We start from the raw sequence: 23,114 nt of genomic DNA, 5'->3' as shown, positions 1-23,114 counted from the left end.
ATAATCTAATAACAATAATCGTAATCTAATAATATGTTAAAAATCTCGTTATTGAGATAATCGTTTTTCGTTGAAAATTTAAAAACTAAGCTAACTTAATTATGTCATCTAAAAAATTTATGTAGACAGTCTTATAGGGTAATTATGTTAATAAGAAAAAAAAATCTATGGTATGAACATAAATATGCATTCATAACAGTCCACTGTTTTTTAACCTTTTTATTTTGCAGTTAAAAAAGAACCAATTCGTCGACTCTGACTCAAATTCAGAACAAGATCGTTTCAGCTCTTCAGAAAAAGAGAATGATTTATCCGATTCATCTCAGAGACAGCAGAATATGAGTAAATTCAAGAATAAATTTATTTTTAGTATTATTATTATTATTATTAACTTACTTGCATCTAGAGCAGATCTAATCAGCTTTTGAAATTAATCGGAACAATAGTCTCGAAGTTATTCGCTGAACAACAAATATTTTAATTTTTAAATTCTATATAATTTCACGACAAAATATTTTAGCTGCATATTTTAATTTGAGTTATTAAGATATAATATACTAAAATAATTTAATTTTCTATAAATTTGGCAGTTGATAATAATGATTCACGAGCATTAAACAGTGAAGATTATTCGAACGAACCTTCAACTAGTTCTTCGTTCAACTCTATAGATCCTGATCAGGAATCCCATCCAGATCATCGACCTGAAACTGGTGCTCCACTGAGTAATTATAATATTATTATTATTTACAAATGAGATATTTTAGAGCTGTTTTATTTCTATCATAATTGCTAGACGATTTGTATTATTAGGCGTTGGACCTCTGTCAAATGACGGAAGCTCGTAAAGTTTACTATGTATTTTTCTACATCTTTTGCCGCAAAATGATACAAAATATTTTTTTTTCTAACCGAATGAACGTGTCGAGAAATGTTTAAAAGAATAAAAAAAAAAAGTTTTAGTTTTCTCGGTAAAAATTTTTATACTTATTTATGAAACAGTTTATAATTTATTGTTTCCACCTTCAGCAAAAGTATAAATTAATCGCTTATTTTCACACATTTACTGAAAAAAACCCTTAGCTTATCTCACAATATTGATATTGTCAGTGACCCGGCACTTTGCACTTGAATGTCATATATTGTAACCATCGATAATTTAGTATACTATAAGACAGAAAAATCTCGATAAAATTGCTGCGGTTAATCAAAAGAAAATTTTTTTTGTAGTTAATTTTAATATAAAATTTTAGAAAGATATTAATAATAAAAATGTGATCTTACTTTATAATGGTCTTATTATACATTTTATTAGAAAGTCTCTACATCAATATTTTTTCTGATCTAATTCTATCATAACAGATTTAGGATTTTTTTCTAATGATAGTAAAACATTATTTTTACCTATACTAAATTGAATAATTTGTGACTTATATAGATTAACTTAAGTGTTATATTTTTTTATTTATTTTTCTTCTAGTTTCACTTGAATATATTGGTTTTGTGGAAGATTATTTACGCCATATTAAATGGTTCTACGAATCACAGCAGAGAAATGGAGCGCCGAATAATTCTTCTGTCAATCGACTCAGTCAGGTTATTGATGATGAAATAATATTTATATCTACATATAAATCCGCAAAAACTATAGTAGTTGAGCTCAAAGAGCGTCAGGCAAAATGAATACATTGATATAAAAATTTGTTGATTTTTAATAAGGCTTATTAAATGTTAATAATGATTTTTTAATATCAGATGATTTAATAAATATTTAGTTACAGTTAAAAAATAATTTATCAAGACTATTGAGCAAAAAGTAAGCATATAAATTTTACTATAAAATTTTCACGATCCCATAACTTCTATAAAAATTCCATTAATACCGGGAATATTAATAATTTTTCATAAAAATATAGAAAATGATTTTGTTAATAATAGAATAATGATCATAATAGGTTACAGAAAATTTTGTAGCTGTAAGAAAATTTCTAGTGCATAGTATCTTTATTATAAAAGGTTATGGCATTGATTTGTTATGAATGATCTTCTTATATATATTTATATAGTAGTGAACTCAAATCAGTTTGAATTGTTTTTAATCTTTTCAAATTAGATTTCTTAATCAAGGTACATAAATATTTTTTAACAAATATAAAATAGTTGTCGTAGCAATCGGATGTTCTGAGTGTTTACAAACGTATTACGTGTTATTAATCAATCAATTAATACAATCCAATTTAATTATTGTGTTCAAAACAAAACAGTGAGTGAGGAGATAAAAAAGTTAATAACAAATCCAACGAGTCCTCACCCGTGAGGTACTCCAAAAAGTAACCATGGAGAATCCTAACCTCAACGTCAACAACAACAAACCAAAGAGCTCACAACAGACCCAACAGTCCCAAAGACCCTCAAGTTCAAGAAATGTTAATTATGCCAACATAACAACAAAAGACAGTTTCCCAAAAAGAGAGCAAGCAATAATCGTTGAATCTCTAGACAATGTAAATATTGAGGCGTACTTAGACGCGATGTCAACTATCGTTAAACCTACAGCCATTCGTTTCATTTCTAGAATTTCTCAGAACCGCATTTGTATTTATCTAGAGACCACTCAATTAGCAGAGGAACTAGTGGAAAAAAAAGCATACTAACTATAAACAACCAACAATTGCCAATTAGATCCCTTATCGTAAAAAACAAGAGAATCGTACTCTCAAACGTATGCCCAACTATTCCTCATTACATTATTGAACAAGAACTTAAGAACATTGGAATTGAGCCTCAATCTACAATAACCTATCTACGAACAGGTACTGCCAACCCCAAGTATACTCACATCTTAAGCTTTAGAAGACAGGTTTATGTATCTCCGACTGATGAGAAAAAACTCCCCGACAAGCTTCAAATCAATTATGAGGACATCAACTACTGGATCTATCCTACCTGTGACTCGTTCAAATGCTTTTTGTGCAAAGAAGATGGACATTTGGCAAGAAACTGCCCTACAAATAATCAAAACAGCCAGCTAAATCCTGAAAATGAAGAAACAGCACCAACTGTCACTCCTAACAGCGCAACACTCCAGTTGCAGGCTGATTCGGAAGTCCAAATAGCAAGTCAAACCCAGAACAACATTCAAGTACTAGCCTCTTCCCCAGATACAATAATTCAGCCCACTCAGATAATATCTGAAAACCAAGAACACTTTAACCTTCCTAAGTTAAACGAACCAGAGTTACCAAAAAGACCACATCCACCAACATGTTCGACCATTTCTTCGTTGGATATCAAAGAAAAGGACCAAGACATTGAAACAGATTCAGAATTCGACACCGAATCCACCACCTCAGAAGCGTCAAATTCCAATACCAAATTAAATTACAATCAAGAGTCAGCTAAAAATATAGTCAAAAAAAGGAAATTAACAAAGAAAGAAGATTCTTACGATGCTGCATGGAATAATGTTAAGGAAAATGTAAATAATCAAGACCCACCAGGTAACTACGTCCTTACTATCGATCAGCTGAGACATCTAATAGAAAATACTAAGGGCAAAACAGATATAAGAGATACAGTAAAGCTTTATTCAGAAGATGTTGAAAGTATAATGCACATGACTGAGGCAATGCGACCATTTATGACCAGATCCCTCAAAAACCAATGCACACGATTTGTTAATAAGCTAAAAACACTCTTAGTATAAACAAACCTTCAAATGGATATAATTCAGTGGAATCTGAACGGATTTTACAACAAAATAGAGCAACTAAAACTTCTCATCCACCAAAAAAACCCTTTGTGCCTGTGTCTACAAGAAACTAATTTTATTAATTAATGATCACTGTGCAAATTTAAACAGTTATATTAAATATTATAAAAACAGAATAGTTGCAAATAGAGCGAGCGGTGGCGTTGCTATATTTGTCAAGTCCCATTCAATCCCAGAAGAAGTCCAGCTTATAACAGATTTAGAAGCAGTAGCAGTTAGAATAAAATATCCAGCCAATATCACTCTCTGTAACATCTACATACCAAACAGTAAAGCACTGGAGATAGAAGAATTATCAAGAATCGCCAAACAGTTACCTAAACCTTTTATTCTTCTTGGAGATTTTAACTGTCACCATGAATTCTGGGGATCGGACTTTCAAGATCCCAGAGGAATCCAAATAGCAAACTGGTTAGACAGCAATGAAAACTTAATATTAAGCAACACAGGACAGCCAACTCATTTCTGTGCACGCAGCGGCCGAACTAGCTGCATTGACTTAACAATAGTTGACAAATCTATAGCATCAGATGTCAGATGGTTTGTACTCGAACATACTCACGATAGCGACCACTTCCCTATAATCATTAAGCTTCTAACTCCAGATGACTATACTTCGTCAGATCACACAGAAAAATTTCTATTTGAAAAAGCAGATTGGGATCTTTACCAATCCAAAATAGACGAACTACTTCAAAGGCTCCCAGAACTTGATCCTAGAGTCGAAACCCCCGTCGATGACATAACAGCAGAATTCTCATCTATTATCCTTGAAGCAGCAAAGTTAGCGATTCCAAAAACCAATAACACAGGTAAAAAGAAACAAGTATATTGGTGGAATGATGAGTGTAAAAAAGCAATCCTCGACCAGAAGAAAGCTTTTCGTTTATACAAAAAATATGCTTACACCGACCAGAGCGATGAATTAAAAATAGAGTTCAAGAAAAAGAGAGCTATAGTCAGAAGAACTTTAAAAAACAGTCGGCGGAACTCTTGGAGGGAATTTGTTTCATCTATCAACAACCAAACTCCAGCTACAGAGGTCTGGAACAAAATACATTGTCTGAACACTGGCAAGAAAAAAGCTTTTAGCACTATTGTTTTGGAGAAAGATAATGGCAAATTTACCGCTCATCCAAAGGAAACTGCAAATATGTTAGCAGACTCATTTGCATTAAATTCAAGCTCCTCAAATTATGAAGATAAGTTTTTAGACTTTAAAAAAAGAGAAGAAACCAACTCACTCTTCGATACCCAGGATAACAGTCTCCTTTTTAACAAAGAACTGTCGATGCATGAACTCACGAGAGAACTAGCAAAGCTGCGTAACTCCAGTCCAGGTCCTGACGGGATTCCGAACATTCTTATAAAAAATCTTTCAACCAGTGGACTTTGCTACTTACTTGACTTGTTCAACTTGATTTGGCTAAGACAGCTCTTTCCCAAAAATTGGAAAGAAGCCATAATAGTGCCAATCTTGAAGCCAAACAAGATTCCAAGTGACTGTAAAAGCTACCGACCCATCGCTTTAACCTGCAACATTTGCAAACTTATGGAAAAAATAGTCTCCAAAAGATTAAGGTGGTACTTAGAAGCTAACAACCTCATATCTCCGTGGCAATATGGGTTCCGACAGTTCCGCTCGACTCAAGACCACTTAACCAATTTTGTCACCCAAATATGTGATTCATTCATAGACAACCAATCCCTCATAACTACATCCTTGGATATCGAGAAGGCGTATGAAATGGCATGGGCCTTCAGACTCCTGCGCATTCTGGAAAAAAAGAATATAAGAGGAAATTTGTTAGCTTTTATTAAAAACTTCCTAACGAACAGGAGGATCCAGGTTAGAGTAGACCATACTCTGTCAGACAGCAAGATAGTTGAAAATGGTCTTCCACAAGGAGCTGTTTTAAGTGTTATCTTATTCTTAATAGACATTAATGATGTGCTAGACCTCATCCCAGCTCCTGTTAAAGGAAACCTCTTTGCAGATGACCTTATAGTATACTGTAGTGGCAAGAATTTAAGACACACAGGGGAATTAGTTCAAAAAACTCTGGACTCCCTTCAGGGGTGGTCAGATGAATGTGGGTTTAAATTTTCAAAAACCAAATCCGAATTCATAATCTTTGGCAGAGGAAGAAAGAAAAGAAGCATCACACTTCAATTGGGCGACCACAAAATAAACCAGGTTGATCATATCAAATTACTAGGATTATATTTCGACGAAAAGCTGAGTTGGAAGGTACACTTAAAAAAACTTATAAGTGTATGTAGGAACAGAATCAATCTACTCAAAGTAATGTCCTCAACAAAGTGGGGGGCCGACAAACACTCAATGCTTTTAGCATACCGTGCCATAATAAGATCCAAGATGGACTATGGAGCTGGCCTCTATGACACCGCAGCAGGACACCGATTGAAGGAACTGGATAGTATTCATAACCTAGCCCTAAGGCTTAGTATTGGAGCACACAGAACCAGTCCGATAAATAGCATTCTCGCAGAATCAGAAGAAATGCCACTGCATCTAAGGAGGAAAGAAATTTTATTAAAGTTTATGATAAGAGCCCAAGCCCAAGAAGGAGATCCAGCATTTGGGTACACAGAAAAGAAGCCAGTCACCGATCTTGAATACAGACTCAAGAACATTTCACTTAAACCCCCTAGAGTCAGATTCAAAATCGAAATAGATAAACTTGACACCACTGTTCCCAAAATGGCCCCCAGAAGACAATCTGTTTCCCCACCATGGAATATTCCCACCACATATACCGATCTTGAACTAGCAGAGATGCAAAGGAATACTACTACTGAGCAAACATATCGCAACCTTTTTCAGGCTATTCTGGAAAAATATCAGAACTACACCGCATTTTATACAGATGGCTCTGTTAAAGAAGAGAGAACCAGTTGTGCAGTCGTCTACCTTGATACAAAGTTGGGTTTTAGGCTACAAAACTTCAATTCAATATTTACTTGTGAAGCCACAGCAATCTCGAAAGCATTATCTATTGCTATTGACAACCCTGAATTGGGCCATATTGCGATATTCACTGACTCTATGAGTTGTTTATCAGCTCTGTCAAATACAGAGAACACTAATCCGATTATTCTCAATATTCAAAAACAAATAAACGTTCTTACCATCAACAACAGGAGAGTCAAACTGATCTGGACACCTGCACATCAAGGGATACTAGGGAATGAAGAGGCTGACCGAGTGGCAAAAGAGGCAATTAATAATGACATAATTAGCAATTCGATGGCCACCACAGCTAAAGAAACCACCAAACATTTAAAGAGCTTAATGAAATGTCATTGGAAAAAAATTTGGGAACAATGGACAAGAAATAACTCGCCAAAGTTAGCTGAAGTCAGAAAAGATCTCCTAGACACTCAACCAGTGGACTCTTTCTGTAGAAGAGACCAGGTTGTTCTGTCAAGATTACGCATTGGGCATACCAAAGTAACACACTCCTACCTAATTAGTAAAGAACCCAAAAAAGCGTGCGATTTCTGTAATATGGAACTATCAGTTAAACATATATTGACCGAATGCCAAGGCCTCGACATCTTCAGAAACAAGACCCAGCTCCCGAACAACATCAAGGATTGCCTCAATTCGACAAGTGGATGTTATCGTACTTTAATATTTCTCAAAGAAGCCAAGTTAATTGAAGAAATATAAAACTACAATTGTTTGTCCTTATTCTTTATATTATGTTCTGAAATTCTCTCATAATTGTTAAACTACCTATCATATGTAATCGGTTAAAGTGGTCGTCAATGACCTTGTAGTTACAAGGCGACCTTAAATAAATAAATTAAAAAAAAAAAAAAAAAAAAATATTTGTCGATAGTTAACAAATAGTTATCAAATTAAAATAGTATATTACACACCTAGGGAAGTAAAGTAAGAAATGTCTCAGATCACATGTAATTGTTGGCCGAGGCGAAGCCGAGGTCAACAAACATGTGATCTGAGGCTTTCTTATTTACTTCCCGAGGAGTGTATACTATTTTTTTGTCCGACGAAGGCGGAAAGCGGCAACTTAGTTTAGCGCAGCGGGACGAAAGTTGCTACTTTCCGCCCGGAGGGCAAAAAAAAATATTAATTCATATTTAATATATGCGTAAATTGTTTCCATAAATGCATTTATTAGTAGTTAATTAATTCTACTATCAGTGGATATTTTTGTAGCTAAAAATAATATTTATCATTTTTATATAGTTATAGATTATTTACAATGATGGGAAAAACTGTTAACGGTTAACCCTGCAGACCATCCCTGAAACTTTTCGCTATCCTTGAGCTCAAAAAGCTGACATATTTGTCAATTCGATAATTTTGCGTTTAAAGCTTGATAATCGAGTATTTGTCATAAGAACATTAGTTTTAAAATTTTGAATTTAGATATATCCGCCAAGTAATATTGTTATCGTTAGGGAAGTATTGCGAAAAAACAAAACTTTCATTACATATTAGTATTTTCCCTTTCATCCAACTTTTCTGAGCCTATATATAGTTATCCCAAAAAAGTTTGGTAATTGCAATTCTAGGTTCCCATCGTCCAAGTGGAAAAAAGTGAGATTTACACAGTTATAGACCTCTGCATTTTCTGCGCAAGAGTAAATAAAAAAAATTTCTGTCCACGAACTTTGTCATGATTATTACGATTTGAAAAAGAGACTTGATAAAGTATTATAAAATACTTCTGCTTCTATAATCATGTTCGAATCTAGCGAAAGCTTGAATGAAGATTCTTGTTCAAGACTTGCCCAATTTTTTTCAAAGAATTTTGTCAATTACTCTCGTCAAGAAAGTAGTCTAAAATTTATATAACTAGGGATATTGTATCCGGAGGCATTACACTTAAAACTATTATATTTTTTTACTTATAAATTCTGAGTCTAAAGATTGCTTGTATTGTTTTCTTAGATTGAATTATTACCAGGATCTAAAGAGTGGATTAGTTCCACATACTTGGAACAAATGACGGTACTACATTACTCGTGCCCCAGTGAAATGGCAAGATCATTGATGAAAAAAATTATTAGCGAAAAAAAAATTAATTAATATGACAATAAGAGGTGGGAAAAATAGAAGAAAAATTCCCACCCGTGTCTTCAAAGCTGTTCCCATAATTATAGGAAATTTTCCCAGAATTATGGGAATTCACATAGTCATTTTTGATTTCCCATTTAAATAACACGGAAAATTTTTAACTTCCCGCGAGGAAAATTGAAAATTTTCAAAAATCGGGAAGTTATTGTTTTCACCACGTTTTTCGAAAATCAAGTTTTCATCAGATCCCTGACGTTTTGATATGCTAGGAAGCTTCCCTGACTATTTCCTCGATGGTGTCTGTATGTCTGTGTGTGTGTGTGTGTGTGTGTGTGTGTGTGTTTTTTTTTTTTTTGTAGGGGGGGGGAATCCTTTTTACGGATTCTAGGCATAGCTGTTTGGCCTGGATATGTGGCGACTCGACGCAGCGTCATACTAACTCGACACTAACGCCCCTACCCACTAAACCCTAAACCCCTTTTCCTTCTTTCCTCTAATCCCTCATGAAAACCGCCGTCAGGCATTACTTCGTGAAGGGAGGATCTAGCTACTGCTCTTCCTTCTGGTGGCTAAGGTGTGAACTATCTTCCTTCTATCTTCTGCTATTTGCTCTTTTTCTTTCGGTGGAACGCAAGTCTTTAAGGACTTCTGTTGCAAACGTGTTGGTAGCGTTCCAGGCAGCTTCTGATGACAACATTGCTTCTACTAGTGAATCTGGTTGCATTCTCTGGTTCAGGATCCTCTCCAGTTCTTCACGCTGTGGATCGAAACGAGGACATACAAAGAAGACGTGCTCCGCGTCTTCAGCAGCTCCTGGGCAGGACGGGCACTCCGAAGAGTCATCGTGCTTAAAGCGGTGTAGATACTCTCGAAAACACCCATGTCCCGACAACATCTGCGTAAGATAGTAATTGACCTCACCGTGATTCCGGTTAAGCCAAATGTCGACCCGAGGTATGAGACGGTGCGTCCACCTACCCTTCTCTGCAGCATCCCATTGTAGTTGCCATCGGCCTATGCTCTTCTGCCGTTCTTCAATTCTAAGTTCTTCCGGACTCAGTGCAGTTGACCTTTTTCGTTGGTAAAGGGCCCGTCTTTCCTCTGCTAGAACTCTAAGAGGTAGGGTTCCAGCAATGACGCACACTGCTTCTTCTGATATAGTGCGGAAGGCACTAGCTACTCGTAGGGCACTCAGTCGGTATATTGGTCCAGCTTTTCTCCATGATTCTTGGGTTTCCAGTGCATCAGCCCAAATGGATATTCCGTAAGTGAGCACTGATGTGACTACTGATGACAATAGTATCCTCCTGCTCTGCATTGGGCCTCCGATGTTAGGCATCAGCCGTGCGAGACTAGCCCTCACTACTGACGCTTTGGCACTGACATGTTCCATCTGCTGTTTGAAGTTGAGTCGTGCATCCAGCATCACTCCCAGATAACGGATAAATGGTTGTGATGTGATTTCTTGTTCTCTGACTCTCAACTTGATGGTTTCTACCGTTTTTCTGCTGGTGATGAGCACTGCCTCGGTTTTATGCTTGGCTAGTTGCAAGTTCATCATGTCCATCCACAAATTGACTCGTCTGAAAGTAATATCAAATTTCTATCTCTTCGAGGTGCTTTGCGACAATCACGACAGCTACGTCATCCGCATATGCTACAAGTTTGACTCCCGTAGGCAATGCTATTCTCAGGAGGCCATCATACATGATGTTCCATAGCAGAGGACCTAAGACTGATCCCTGTGGCACTCCTCCGGAGATTTCGTACACTTCCGTACCATTCGTCGTGTCATATTTCAGGAGCCTGTTCGTGAAGTAGCTCGCTACTATTCTGCGAAGGTATCCTGGTATGTTTTTTTCTTCTAGAGCCCGTATAACGCAGTCCCAGTTAGCGGAGTTGAAGGCATTCTTGATGTCCAAAGCAGCCACCAAGCAGTATTTCTTCTTTCCACCTTTCCATCTCGTTCCGGCGATTGCATCCTTGGCTATATCAACAACCAATTTGATAGCATCCAGAGTTGACCGTCCTTTTCGGAAACCAAACTGGTTCTCTGCTAGGAGTGGATCGACTAAAGCCTCTATTCTCTGATGAATTATGCGCTCGAATATCTTGCCGGCCGTGTCTAACATGCAGAGTGGTCGGTAGGATGACGGTTCTTCCGGCGGCTTTTTCCCCTTCGGAAGTAACACTAGCCGTTGCTGTTTCCACTTCTGGGGAAAAGTCCCTTCCTTCAGGCATGTATCGTAAACGTCCAGGAATAATGTTGGTGCTGCCCTAAGGATTGATTTCAGAGCAATATTAGGAATTCCGTCCAATCCCGGCGCCTTATTATTCCCTACTCGATTTCCTGCCTCTATCAACTCGTCCAACGTGATAGTTGGGATGTCTTCAGAATTGAGCTGCTCCAACTTGCAGGTGAATACCAGCTGTTGGGGAAACAACGTAGTAACAATCTTCTCTAGGAGTTGTGGACACGTAGGTGATGGCATTGGTTGGCATTTCAAGTGGGTCATAACCACCTTATACGGTCTGCCCCATGGATCTTTCTCGACTTCTGCGACCAGTTCCTTCCAGCAACGTCTTTTGCTTTCTTTGATGGCTCTGTTCAGTTCTCGACGGGCCTTTTATACTCTGCCAACAGCTCTGCGGAGTTAGATCGTCTGTAGCCACGCTGAGACTTTCTTCTTTTTTTAAGACACTTTGAGCGTAGAATGCTAATGTGATCGTTCCACCAGTGCATTGAAGGTCTTGAATTTATGCGACGTTTCTGAGACATACTAGCGTCGCAAGCCTGGGTGACTCTTCTCATTAGGTCCTTGGTCTTCTCTTCAGCAGTTTCTACGATGATCGGATTGCAGTCTAAGGCTACTACTAAAGCAGTGGGGTCGAGAGACTTAACTTTCCACCCAACCGCGCTAGCGCTCCTGTTGTCTCTTGTTAGTTTCTGGCCAGTTGATATTTCCCATAGTATCGCACTATGGTCGCTGGCTGTATAGATGTTCAATACTTTCCAAGAAAAACCTCTTCGAGCTAAGCAACTGCTGACAAATGTAAGGTCGACAGTTGAGTTTGCCTCTCCTTTAGTATACGTTGGCGTGTCACCGGTATTAAGAAGGATCACGTCCAGAGTGGCCATTGCCTCGAGAAGTGCTTTTCCACGTGTATTAGTGAACTTGCTGCCCCAGTCTGTTGCCCAGGAATTGAAGTCACCAGCTATTGCCACGGGAAAGTGTTTTCTTGCGTCCTCAGTTAGCCGATCAAGGAAGTCTTCAAAATGGTCATTAGAGAGACTAGGTGGTGCATAGCAACTGTAGAAGTGGATGCCATCTACCCATGCTGCTACGAAGCCAGCTTTTTTATTGTTGACTGTTCTCTGAAAAGGACATTTACCGCAGGACCAGATGACGGCTTTGTTAGTGCTGTCAGATTCCCAGGGTTGGTTACTCAGATGTCTATAAGGCTCACTTATAAGTGCTACATCTGCCTCTAATTCGCGCACAGTTTGCATGAGCAGGTCATGCGCAGCCTCACAATGATTGAGGTTGAGCTGCACTATCTTCATGTTCTTGGCTTCGTTATCTTCTGGAGCGCTTCTTGGAAGATGGGGCATCTGTTCGTGCCTGCATGGTGAGCCGCCTTTTCTACGCCATGCCGTTCAAAGCACAGTGCACATTTAGCTGGATTTTTACAATCAGCAATTTTGTGTCCTTCTTTTCCGCACCTTATGCAGAGTTTAGACCGGTCGACTTCGCTTTTGCACTGCGATCCGAAGTGCCCAAAGTGCCAGCATTTGAAGCATTGTATGGGTCTCTTCGTTGCTCTCATTCGGCAATTAGATCAGCCTATCCTTATTTTGCAGTTTCCCTCCAGTAACTTTTGTGCTGCAGCTGCTGGTAGTGACACTGTGACTGTCTGTGTACCCCTAAAGGCTTTACGGATCTTGATTGCCTCTAGTGGAATTTCACAACTTTCTCCAGCTTCCCTCTTTAGAGCGGTCTGAATATGCTCTTTCGTCGTGTCGTCATCGACATCTCGGATCTCGATGGTCTCCTGTGGCCCTTTGCAAATCACTTTGGCCTCCTCTTTAAGGATGTCCGCGATCGTCTTTTGCAGACCTTGGCCTTTGTCAGTGCTCTTCCTCGAAATCGTGATCAACAAGTCCCCACTTCTGGTCTTGTTGATCTTATCCGCAGTTGAACGAACCTTCTCATCTGGGACGTCCTGCTTTATACGACGCAGAATCTCGGCATACTTTGTTTTCTCGGCCGGGCGGATGATCAGTGCGTCGGGTCTGATCCATTTGCGTGGTTTTTTCTGCTTAGGCTCTGGTCTGGGCTCCTTCGGCGGCTGTTTTGAGAGTTGCTCTCTAGCTAGCCTTCTCTTCTCCTTCTTAGACTGTACTTTTTCCCAGTCAGTCGTCTTCTTGGGTTCGTCGCCCTGCCCTGCCAGTCGTTGGAGAGGGCTTTTTTTCAAGTCCTTCTTCTTTGTGACTTTGTCGGTTGACTCTGGCGAATCTCGGTCCTTTCTCTTTCCAGACCTTGTGTCAGTTTCACCCTTGTCCTTAGCAGCAGATTCACCGTCACTGTCGGCTCCAGTGTCCATTGCTTCTTCCGTCTCAGTTTCAGTTTCAATGCGGCGTCGTGATGACTGCCATTCCTCGTCCAGTTTCTTGAATCTTCCAAGAGCATTGACCACACCGGTTGTCTTGGTCTTTATCTCCTTGTGGATATTGACCTTAGTTTGGACAAACTCTTGCAGCTCAATGGTTAGCTTCTCAAGGCGCTCCAACGCTTGCGTTCTCTTCATGTCAGCGCTTGCTTCAATCGCTGCTTGTTGAGCATGAAGCCCGTTTCTATTCATGTTTGTTTCCTGTAACTTACTCATACTTTTTTGATTTACCAGCGCATCGTACGGAGTGGAGCGGGTTTCCATAACTAGGAACGGGTGTACCCTCGGAGATAGTACTCCTACCCCAGTTCCCTGAGGCCTAGCCGACACTTAGCCAGTCCCGGAATACACGGACGGACTAGACTCGCTCGGAGCGGTGAAGATTCCGATCTCTAACACTCACTGCGTACTTTCTGATCAAGGCCCGAAGTGGCTGGCTCCTGATCCACTGCTGCAACTTACACCTCGGTAGAGCAAGCTCACATCAGCTGTGGCCTGCATCGTCGGAAACTACGATACAGGTTCCGGTCACTCCCAGTGGGTCACAGCAGAGATCGATCGTCTTGTTAGGTCAGTTAGTGCGACCAACCCATTAAAGGGGAGTTTTGTCCACGGGAGCGTATTTTGTTTGGTTATTTTGCTTGGCTCCTACCCGCTGTACCTCATCAACTAAGAGATTAAGTGTCATCCAAGGACAGCGAGCGTTCTCCCATCCGCTCGGGGAGACGCGCCCGGTAGCAGTATCTCTTCTGCCCCGAGGTGTGTGTGTGTGTGTGTGTGTGTGTGTGTGTGTGTGTGTGTGTGTGTGTGTGTGTGTGTATGTGTGTGTGTAACGGCTTGACCGATTTGAACGAAATCAGCGTCAATCGAGAGTTTTTTTGCCCCAATATATTTTATGCTCTTCACGGTAATTTGGGCCAGTAGATTTTGAGAAATCTCAAAAATAAAAAATTTGAAAAACTGTTTTTTTGGAATAACTTTCAAATAGCTTCGCCGATCGATTTCAACATATATATATATATATATATATATATATATATATATATATATATATATACATATATTAGGGCGTTTCAAAAAAAAAAAAACAATTTTTTTTTTCTTGGAACCAGGCTCAAAAGTTGCGTTTGGATGCCAAAATAGGTCTCTGAAAATATGAGCCCTTAATATTAATATTAAGGTTGTCCGCCGCGCACTTTTTGATTTCTCATAAGAATAACACAGGAAAAAAGTTTTTTTTTCGTTCTGATTTTTGTAACTAATGAACCATTGATTGCTTTGAAATTTTAATTAAATATTTTTGTAGAGAATTGAACGCTCTACAAAAAAGCTCTGATATAATTTTTTGATTACTCAACTCATTCAAAAGTTATTCAAGGTCAAAGTTTAATTCATAATCAATTTAGTACTTTTCTTTATAATCCTCCGAATTTTATTAGTTTCAAGGTCTTAAAATGAATTGAAATTTTATTTTTAAGGTCTTCAAGCTTAAAAAAAATAAAACTATCATCTTTGGTCATTGAAGATTGCAGTAATTTTATTGAAAAATCATTTTTAAATAGATTGCACATAAAAATAAGTTAAATTTTATTCATTGCCTGAAGAGTTATTCGTGTTTTTGCGTTTTCTTAATTCAGACCAACAGACAAGTGAATTTATTTAACATATATCTTTTGTGAGGTAATTGTTGTATTCCTCAATCAAAGCAACACCTCGTTCAGCTACATCATTAGTGACTTTTAACGTATTGAAATATTCTGAACATTCCTTATATGAATCATTTCTGCACCATGTTGAAATATCATCCTCCAAAAAATCGCATGGCAAATCGAATTTTTGGAATAGTTCTAGCGAATTTTTGGAGACAAAATCACTCAAATCTTTTTCCAATAAAGATTCAAGATCTTGCTCCATAATCTCATACCTTTGACGCATTGGTGTAGAACTTTACCGATTTTGAATTGCCGCAACAATTTTTTTTTCACATCAACAGATACATTGTCGTCAAATAATGAGATTGTGGTAAATTCTTTATTTAAATACCACAAGTGTTCCATCATTTTCTGACAAGCTCGTTGTAACAGTGGCGAATTAATTTTTTTAGAATGAATCAAATTCTTCATAAATTCTAAGTCATTGTTTGGTGCTTGGATAGCAGAAGTTGAATTATACCATACTTTGATATAAATTAAAATTACAAAAATACAAATTCTGCGTAAATTTTTCTTTTCTTGATCTGAAAGTTTAAACTGATCACGAAATAAAAATATTTTCAAGCTGTAAATAGCCTTAGACATCCATCGCGCATGGTGCATGGCACCAGGTCGTTTAAAAAAAAATAATTTCTCATAAGAACTATCAAGGAACACTAAACATAGGAGTAAAAGTTCTCGATAATCATCTCGAGGTTGTGACATCTAAAAAAAAAAAAAAAAAGAAAAAAAAATACAAAAAACAACAAATTAATCAATTGTAATTTAAAGATTTGAAAGTTTCAATAAGTGTAATAAACCATGTGTACCTGTAGGCAGTTGTTAATGAAAGTAACAATTTCAGCTTTTTTTTTCTATTAAAGTATTCGCTACAGTTCATCCTCAATTCCACTTTTATAATTGGATTGATCAACTTTGTCCCAGAATTTTTTTAATTTAACAAATATTGGAACGTAAGGACCCGATGTCGTCTTCCAAAGAACTTCAAAAACTCCTCTCAAAATAATCTCCATTATGTGATGGCGACATGGAAGCCATACTAATTTTCTGCCAAGTTCTTTTTCGATTAAAACACAAGTTCCTTTGTAAATACCTAAATCACAAAAAGATGCCAAGATAAAATCAATCATACAAACTTTATAAAAATTCAATGCATCATACCAGTATTTACAGGTGGCGTATCAAAACACATTGTTTTCACATATGGAGCAACTTCCCACTGATTCAAAGGGTCAATAACAGCAGAAGCTTGTTTAAGAGCAGTTTCGTCGTCAGCTTTTGGAACTCCGAGAAGTTGATCAACCCCAGAAACTGATAAAAGAACTGCAATACGGTCCACAGTTTTCGTGCTTGCGATATCACTGAGAATTTTCTCGTCCCAATGCACTACATAACGGTCGTCTTTGTGAAATTCAGATTTCAGATCCTTAGCAATATCTGACCTAAATTTAATTCGCGTTCGATAAATTGTACTGTAACTCAGATTAAGAGTTGACAGATTGATTCCCACACTTTTGTACGCAGCAGATAAAATAAAAATGGCATTCCTGTGAGTCACTTGTGATCGATCAAGTGCAGCACAGAGTTCACGTGTCATTACATTCAATTTTGGAGTTTGTTTCGGTTGGCTAAACTGACTTTCAAAATCAGATACATCAGTAGATGTATGACTCAATGTTGTTGCTGATAAGTTAGATTGAAATAATGAAGATTTTTGACTTGCTAGAGCCACATTAGCGTCAGGTTCGTTTGTAACTAAAAATAATTATTGAAAGTATATTGCAACAGTAATACATGAATAATTGAAATAGCAGTTGATCTAGAACTTACCAACAGGCTCTACGTCCATAGCATCTTCAGTATTTTCCGCTGAGCTCAATTGAACAATATCAATCAAACCGAATCTACTTTTTGATCGCTGACCTGATAAGAACAACTTTTTATCATCAGTGAGATATTTTTCGACATTTACTTTGGCAATGTCGAATAAATTTGCTATTTTTTGATGGAAAATTGCTTCATTTTTTTTTCTGTATTGCAGACCGTTTTCGTTGAGAAGACTTTTGTAATTTTTTGTCTTCTTCTAATATTGTTTAAAATTTTTTTAACGCATATTTTTTCCCACACAATGGGATGTCAGCCTCAGACCACTTTTTTCGAGTTTATCGATTGTTTTTTGAGAACTTCCTCTATAATTTATTTTGAGAATATTTTTATGATAAAAAAATACCGCAATAACCTCTTCTATTAAGGGAAGTTTACGTCCAATAAAATCCTCCACTGGATCACCAATAATATTGATCAATTTATTCATTTTCAATGTTATCATATAATTCACAAAGAAAATTTAAACTTGAAAATTATTAATATTCACTAATTGCTTACGAGTTTCCACAACTTATGTAAACAAGACGTCTATTAAATAGAAATGTCAAAACAATCAATTAATCTAATGAAATGATGACATTTACACTCAGCGCCATTTGATTATCGATTTTGAAATGACAATTTTAAAATAACTGATTACCAATATCTATAGAGCTAACTGTCATTGATAAATTGTTTTAAGTACTTCGTCCATCTTTATCATACAGCGAAAAATATTGGTTAACAATCCTCAGAAGTCTAATTAGTATTTTAAAAAATATTTGGAGAACATTTTTTCGAAAAACAATATTTTTGCCAAATCATTCAGAAAAACAGCTAAATTGATAATGAATTTAACTTTGACATTGAATAACTTTCGAATGAGTTGAGTAATCGAAAAATGATATCAAAGCTTTTTTGTAGAGCGTTCAATTCTCTACAGAAATATTTGATTGAAATTGCAGAGCAATGTACAGTTCATTAGTTACAAAAATCAGAAAAAATTAATTTCGGCGGATTATGAAGAAAATGGCTAAATTGATAATAAATTTAACTTTGACCTTGAATAACTTTTGAATGAGTTGAGTAATCGAAAAATGATATCAGAGCTTTTTTGTAGAACGTTCAATTCTCTATAAAAATATTTGATTAAAATTTCAAAGCAATCGATGGTTCATTAGTAACAAAAATCAGAACAAAAAAAAAACTTTTTTCCTGTGTTATTCTTATGGGAAATCGACAAGTGCGCGGCGGACAACCTTAATATTAATATTAAGGGCTCATATTTTCAGAGACCTATTTTGGCATCCAAACGAAACTTTTGAGCCTGGTTCCAAGAAAAAAAAAATTTTTTTTTTTTTTTTGAAACGCCCTAATATTTATATATATATATATTATATATATATATATATATATATATATATATATATATTTATATATATATATATATATATATATATATATATATATATATATATATATATATATATATACACATGTGTCCAGTTCGATCTAATTTTCCTTCACAACATTTCAGATTATATCTTTCAAAATTGTCATCCGAAAATGAGACTAACAGAAGACAAGTATAAAGAAAAAATTAGAAAAATGTGCTGCACAATACGAACGAAATACTTGGCCCCCAAAGTTAATAGTAAGGAAGAAAAAAAAAATAAGAATAAAAGAGATGAGGACGATAAAGAAGATGAGGAAGATAAGGAAGATGAGGAAGATAAAGAAGCGGAAGATTAAATAATATCAGTTTATTTAAATTTTGTATCGAAATTATGTTCCGTTGTGGTACAATTCTTTTTCTGTAATTTTTAGACAAGTGGGATTTTTTAGGCCACGAATAAAGAATTATGATCCTTAATTATTTTAGATTGAAAAATTGAAAATTATTTCTCAACTATTTTTACATCGGCTCTTAAATATTAACCGAAAAACATTCTAGGGTAATTCAAATTCAAACTTAGCGGGAAAATCTAAAGTTGGCCTGCGCGGTCAACCGATTTTCAGATTTTTCATTTTCAAAATCAACAAAATTAACGACATTTTTTAAAGCTTAAAATAGAAGATTGTTATAAAATAAGCTCGCAGTTTTTTTTTTCTTTTTTTTAAGTACTTACCGCTTCTTTCATTTTTTTATATTTTTCTACAATATTTTCATGATCAATTGGACTGTCACAATTATCATCCGATGAGTCGGAATCAATTATCTTTGATTTTTTTAACGCTTGAATTTTCTTCAATACTGCCAAGTCATCGCATTTTGTTTTCTTTTTATTTGTAGTTAACGACTCCTCAAAAATTAAAAAAAATTAAAGATAAAATAATTTATTTTTTTTTTTTATTTTAATATTTGAACGTTTCTCTGATTCACTTACGGTTCTATTTTTAGATACTTCATTTACTGGATTAGTGATGTCTAAATTATCGGTATCACTGTTCTCTGAACTTTCAGAAGTTTTTTTTTTTTTTTTTTTTTTTTTTTATTGTTTTTCCAGATGTACAGTTATTTTAATAACTCTGTTACATTTTACAATTGTTTATATCCTCAACCTGTATTTCCTGCTTTATTATCGAATTTCCTGCTTTTATTTTTGCGGCTGTGGTCCGACTTGTGCTTTCTGTACCGTATTTACCCTGCACCTTGCCTCTCAGGCTGTTGGAACAGAATCATGGGGAAACCACAGAGAAAACCCATGATAGTACAGTCGGAGCTGGGCTAAGTCTACAGTGATTGATAAGAAACTCTTTTTCATCGACCACTGAAGCATTAGGCCCTTCTCCTAGTGTACAGAGATCCCTCGCGCTAGTCAACGCTGACTAGAGCGGTCACTCATTCAAGTTGGTGCTTAAAATGGGTGATCGCTCAAGTCAGACGTGTGCCGCCCGGCTATCTCTGCCACGTTCAGAGGCTGGCAACGTAACGCACATATTTTTATCTATAATCACTGAAAAATATTGGTGCGTGCCGGGATCGAACCCGGGTCCCACTCTTTCGAAAAGCGGGCACCGAGCCGACTAGGCTATTGCCAACCTTTTTAACTTTCAGAAGTTATGATACGCACTCTTTTCATCTGACGCTTACTATTAGAATTGTTTTCACTCGACAATTTTGAGGGTTGGTTCATGTTTTGAGTAGAGTCCTTGAGAATATATTTTAAAATCATTCAATCCGTAATAATATATAGCAATTAACATAAATAATAATTAGATAACGAAAATACATTTTATTTTAAAATATAGGTAAAATAGTATTAAAATATAATTATTGATGACACAAACTACATGTAAAAGTTAATTTTTTCACAATGAACTGACATTTTATTTTTTAATTGATCACTTCAATAAAAAAAAGCGCTATTCAATAATACCCGACATGGATAGGTAGATTTCTTGTTTGAATATTGAAAAAAAACACGTTATTAAAAGGCAAGAATGTCCTAAAACTTATTTTTTATTATATTTTTGCAAATAACGATATGAGACCAACTACCATAAATAGAAATTCAAGAAATCTATCTAAAAAATAAGATTTGTAACAGATGAAAGTCATTTGATGATAAAAGCTAAAAATTAATTTATTTTTAATTTTTTTTTTTAATTTTCCCAACTACGAGATAAATTGAAAAAAGTATCAACAGTCGACAATAATAACTTAAATTGAAGATAGTTGTGTGAACTTTAAAATAATTTAATAGATTGAAGCTAACTTTTATGGCTTAAAAATTATTTAAAACAAAAAGCTAAAATTCGTTTATTGAAAATTTTTTTTCAAATTTTTAAAATCACGGAATTAATTAAAAAAATAACTTGTAAATATATATATAATTAAATGAAGTTTGATACGTATTTTAAAATGTACCTCTTTTTCAAGATTGTTATGAGATTTTATGGTCTTGATATTTTTGTCATGGTTTGGTTGCTCCTTTATAATTGAAATTTTTGAATTTACTGCTTTAACACTTTTAACTTTCAATTTAGTCTTCTTCATTAAATCTAATTTTGGTCTTTCATTTTGGTTTGTCAAAACTTTATCTTCAAATATGGTTTTTCCTTCAATGATTTTTAAATCAGCATCACATTTACTGTTTGCCAATTTTTTGGCTTTAGCTTCTTCTTGATCTTTATTTTTAATAATTTCTCCATGCTCGTCGACTTTTATTTTTTCCAAATTACCTTTGTAATCTGTACAAATTAAATATAGTTTTCAAATGACAATTTTTTTTGATAAATAATAAAATGAGTAAATAAAATAACACAATGGTTAAAACATTAAATTTATATATTTACCGCTTTCCTTGATAATTGTTACGCGGTAGAATTTTTTTCCCTGTGGAGCAGTCACTGAATTTTTTGATCCAAATTTAATTAATTTTGATTCAATAACTGTTGCATTGGTAAAACTATGCCAATATACAAGGGAGTATTTTTTCATTTTGCAAATGAAAATGATTAATATAATTGTAATTATTCAAGTTTTATTATTTCTCGATATTGAATTGTAATTAGTAGTAAACAAAGTAAACAACATGAATAAAGCAGCGATCGTAGTTTTACATTAATAAATTCGGTGTGTCTAGTGATCCGACAATTCGGACGAATAACTAATTATTATTCATCCGACAATTTTAAAAATAGTATATAGAAAGGTTAATAATGTTCTTCTTTTTTTTTTTTATTTTAAATTAGTATTTGGATCAATAGGCGATCTTTTAAGACTGATGCTAAGCGTCCGAAAATTGATATTATTAATTTAAAAATAATTATTAATTTAAAAATAATTACAATTTAAAAATAATAATATTAATTTTAAAGTATATATAAATATATTAAGTTAATTAATATACGCTCGCTATAGGCAATTCGTCATAAATTAGGTCCGTTCTACACTAAGCGCTCAAAACGATCGCGCTATGTGTATTTAGATGAGACTGTTGTCTTTTTTAGCGCTTAGTGGAACGCACCCATTGTGTCCACTAAAAAAGTAAAAAAATACCGATACTCATTTCTGCCACTAGGGCGGCATGGTGATCACCCAGATCCTAGTGACGTCACAGAAAACCGTTGAACGTTGCGTATTTGCAAACACACATGCGGGTAAATACTACTTAACGGTGTTCAACATTTATACGTTTTTCAAGAAATAAAATAAGTATTTTTAAAAGTAGTGAGAAAGTGTGTGATGAAAAATTGTTTGAGTGGTACTCCAAATGAACGGGAATTAAAATCGGAGTTAAATCTAAATTATCTAAGCTCCGTAATTTTACTACTGGAAGATAGAGGTTAAGAATTTTCCAAACGTATTAAATTTTTTCTGCAATAAAAAATACAATAAAGGTAATATTTTTTCTTACAATATTAAGTAACTCTCAAAAGTAGTTAATACTCGTTAATTAATTTATATCAAAATAAAATATGTTACTATTATCTACTACGCCATAGTTGTAATTTTTGAATTGATCATTTATAGCATTATTAACCCATTTCGAACACAACATTCTTTTTGTATTTTAAAATTTTTTTTTCATAATTATTAAAAAAATAAAAACCAAAAATTATCAAACAAAAAAAATAAATATTTTTTTTTGTTTATAATTCTAAATAAATGAAGTTAAATTTGAACACTTTTAAATAATTTCAAATATAAATAATCAAATAAATGAAAATTGACAGATGTCATAATTTTAACTTTAAAACTAAAACTTATAGCTATCTGTATTATGAAAATTGATATTTGCTATTGTAATTAATTTATATAATTGTCATTAAATAGAAATGGGTAAATATATACTTTTTCTTTCTTTATATAAATTATTTCAATAATATATGTTTGTTTATTCTATGTAGAAATTATATACGAAGAAGATGCTACAACGAACGACGATGAAGAGCTGACTGAAAAAGATATTAATGAAAAACAAGACGGAGTAAGTGACGAAGAAAGCTCTGTAGACACTGATGAAGAATTGGACGACGATGCATGTGAAAATAATTTAGGTGATATCAGAGT

At 35.1% G+C, this 23,114-nt stretch overlaps 3 protein-coding genes across 3 annotated transcripts; 2 read left to right on the top strand and 1 right to left on the bottom strand.

The window, feature by feature from the left end:
* The first annotated feature begins 236 nt into the window (after positions 1-236).
* Positions 237-1,714, top strand: LOC123263238. Its single transcript, XM_044725841.1, has 3 exons — positions 237-342; positions 591-725; positions 1,481-1,714. The coding sequence occupies exons 1-3, from the start codon at positions 339-341 to the stop codon at positions 1,681-1,683; spliced, it is 342 nt and encodes a 113-aa protein (XP_044581776.1). The 5' UTR covers positions 237-338; the 3' UTR covers positions 1,684-1,714.
* Positions 1,715-2,336: 622 nt separating this feature from the next.
* LOC123264014 lies at positions 2,337-7,469 on the top strand. Its single transcript, XM_044727060.1, has 3 exons — positions 2,337-2,504; positions 2,576-3,612; positions 3,887-7,469. The coding sequence occupies exons 1-3, from the start codon at positions 2,337-2,339 to the stop codon at positions 7,467-7,469; spliced, it is 4,788 nt and encodes a 1,595-aa protein (XP_044582995.1).
* A 7,569-nt stretch (positions 7,470-15,038) lies between these two features.
* LOC123263233 lies at positions 15,039-18,246 on the bottom strand. The gene is made up of 4 exons (XM_044725835.1): positions 17,060-18,246; positions 16,391-16,984; positions 16,039-16,322; positions 15,039-15,934 (listed from the first exon to the last, which is right to left on the bottom strand). The coding sequence occupies exons 1-3, from the start codon at positions 17,076-17,078 to the stop codon at positions 16,099-16,101; spliced, it is 837 nt and encodes a 278-aa protein (XP_044581770.1). The 5' UTR covers positions 17,079-18,246; the 3' UTR covers positions 15,039-15,934; positions 16,039-16,098.
* Between the last annotated feature and the right edge of the window lie 4,868 nt (positions 18,247-23,114).

Source organism: Cotesia glomerata, linkage group LG4 (genome assembly GCF_020080835.1).
Source record: "Cotesia glomerata isolate CgM1 linkage group LG4, MPM_Cglom_v2.3, whole genome shotgun sequence".
NCBI lineage: Eukaryota > Metazoa > Arthropoda > Insecta > Hymenoptera > Braconidae > Cotesia > Cotesia glomerata.
This window is presented reverse-complemented; position numbering and strand designations above follow the sequence as displayed.